At 58.8% G+C, this 1,351-nt stretch overlaps 1 protein-coding gene across 1 annotated transcript in view; it reads right to left on the bottom strand.

The window, feature by feature from the left end:
- Positions 1 to 761, bottom strand: part of ZFAND3 (zinc finger AN1-type containing 3) — a 133,196-nt gene extending 132,435 nt beyond the window's left edge. The window contains exon 1 of the mRNA XM_021389734.1: positions 419 to 761. Within this exon, the coding sequence (XP_021245409.1) occupies positions 419 to 474 (56 nt within the window). The 5' untranslated portion in view covers positions 475 to 761. The remainder of the gene's footprint in view (positions 1 to 418) is intronic.

Below are 1,351 nucleotides of genomic sequence, written 5' to 3' on the forward strand. Positions count from 1 at the left end.
CGCACCCTACGGGCCGGGCCCGCGCTGAGGCGGCGCTGTCTGCGACGGCCCCTCCCGCCCGCCGGTTCCTGTGACGACCCCGCTGAGGCGGCGAGGCGCGCCCGGCCCCCCGCGCCGCTCGGTCTGTGACTCAACAATGCGCCCCCCGCTGCGCCGGCACCTCGCCTCCCCCCGTCCTGAGTGTGATGGTTTCACCGAGCCGCCGGATCAGCTGGGAGTGGCCCGTACCATAGGCCAGCCGCGGGGGGAGGCGGGCCTGAGCAGGGGTGAGAACTCGGAGAGAAACAAGTTTAAGAGGCGCCTACAGACTCGAGAAAGTAACGAGTAACCCTGTTAGGAAGCACTGGGATATCCGGGGCCTAGAAGAGCCAGCTGCGCCCACCGCCGTCGCTTGCCTCTACCCGGGCGTTACACGCACGTTGGTACCGCCGCGGGACATCCGACGGAGGGTGGTTGTCGGCTGTGGCGGCGCATGCGCGGTAGGCTGCGGACGCGGAAGTGGGTCGGCGGCGGAGGGGTTCCCCTGGGATCTCTCCGCGCTGCCCGGCCGGGCCCTGCTGGGACGGGTCGCGACGGGGGGGTTCTCTGGGTCTTGCCGTCTGGTTCCGTGCCGGACCTCCGGTGGGACGGGCCTGGAGGTCGCTGCGAGCAGCTCTCTTCCTTTCCTGCTTGCTTTATAGGCGTTGGTCTTCTGTCTTCCTCAGTATGAAATAAAATCTGTTGTTTTTCTGAAATACGCTGGGTTTTGTTTTCTTCTTTCGAGGTTTATGTCTGTGCTAAGCACCACTCGCAGCTAGAGGAAGCGACACTGAAGGGTGACTGAAGAGGAGGTGGCCTGTGCCTCATGTTTTGGGCCCCGGAGAAGGGGAAATGCAGGAATTCAGATCTGGTGAGCAGAGAGGCCTGCAGCGGGGCCTTCACGCAGGCCATTGCTGGCTGCTGTCCTTTAGACAAGAAAGGAGAAGGGAATTTCCAGTGTTTTGCCTTGAGAGTTGAGTAATGAGGATTGTGCTTCTGCTGTGGGTTTTGCAAATGGCCCTCAGCCAGTTAATAGTCGTGCTCACTGTACCTCGGCTTTGTCTGGGAAGTAAGGGTAGGCAAAGTTTGAGCAGGTTTTTGAGGTGTTGTTATTTTACGCCTGGAGTGGTTTAACATGGCAGCGAAGGCATCCGAACAACTTCAGCTCTGTCAAATACTGATGCCCTATGGAGGAATAATCTGAAGGGGAGAAAATCTTTAGGATTCAACTATACTTGAATGTTGTGGGCAGAAGGAGCATGGATGGGAGGGTGGTAATCCTTCTTAATGAGGAGCTAGTGATCCTGCAGCTTTTTTCTGGGCATCTTTTGCA

Source organism: Numida meleagris, chromosome 3 (assembly GCF_002078875.1).
Source record: "Numida meleagris isolate 19003 breed g44 Domestic line chromosome 3, NumMel1.0, whole genome shotgun sequence".
Classification (NCBI taxonomy): domain Eukaryota; kingdom Metazoa; phylum Chordata; class Aves; order Galliformes; family Numididae; genus Numida; species Numida meleagris.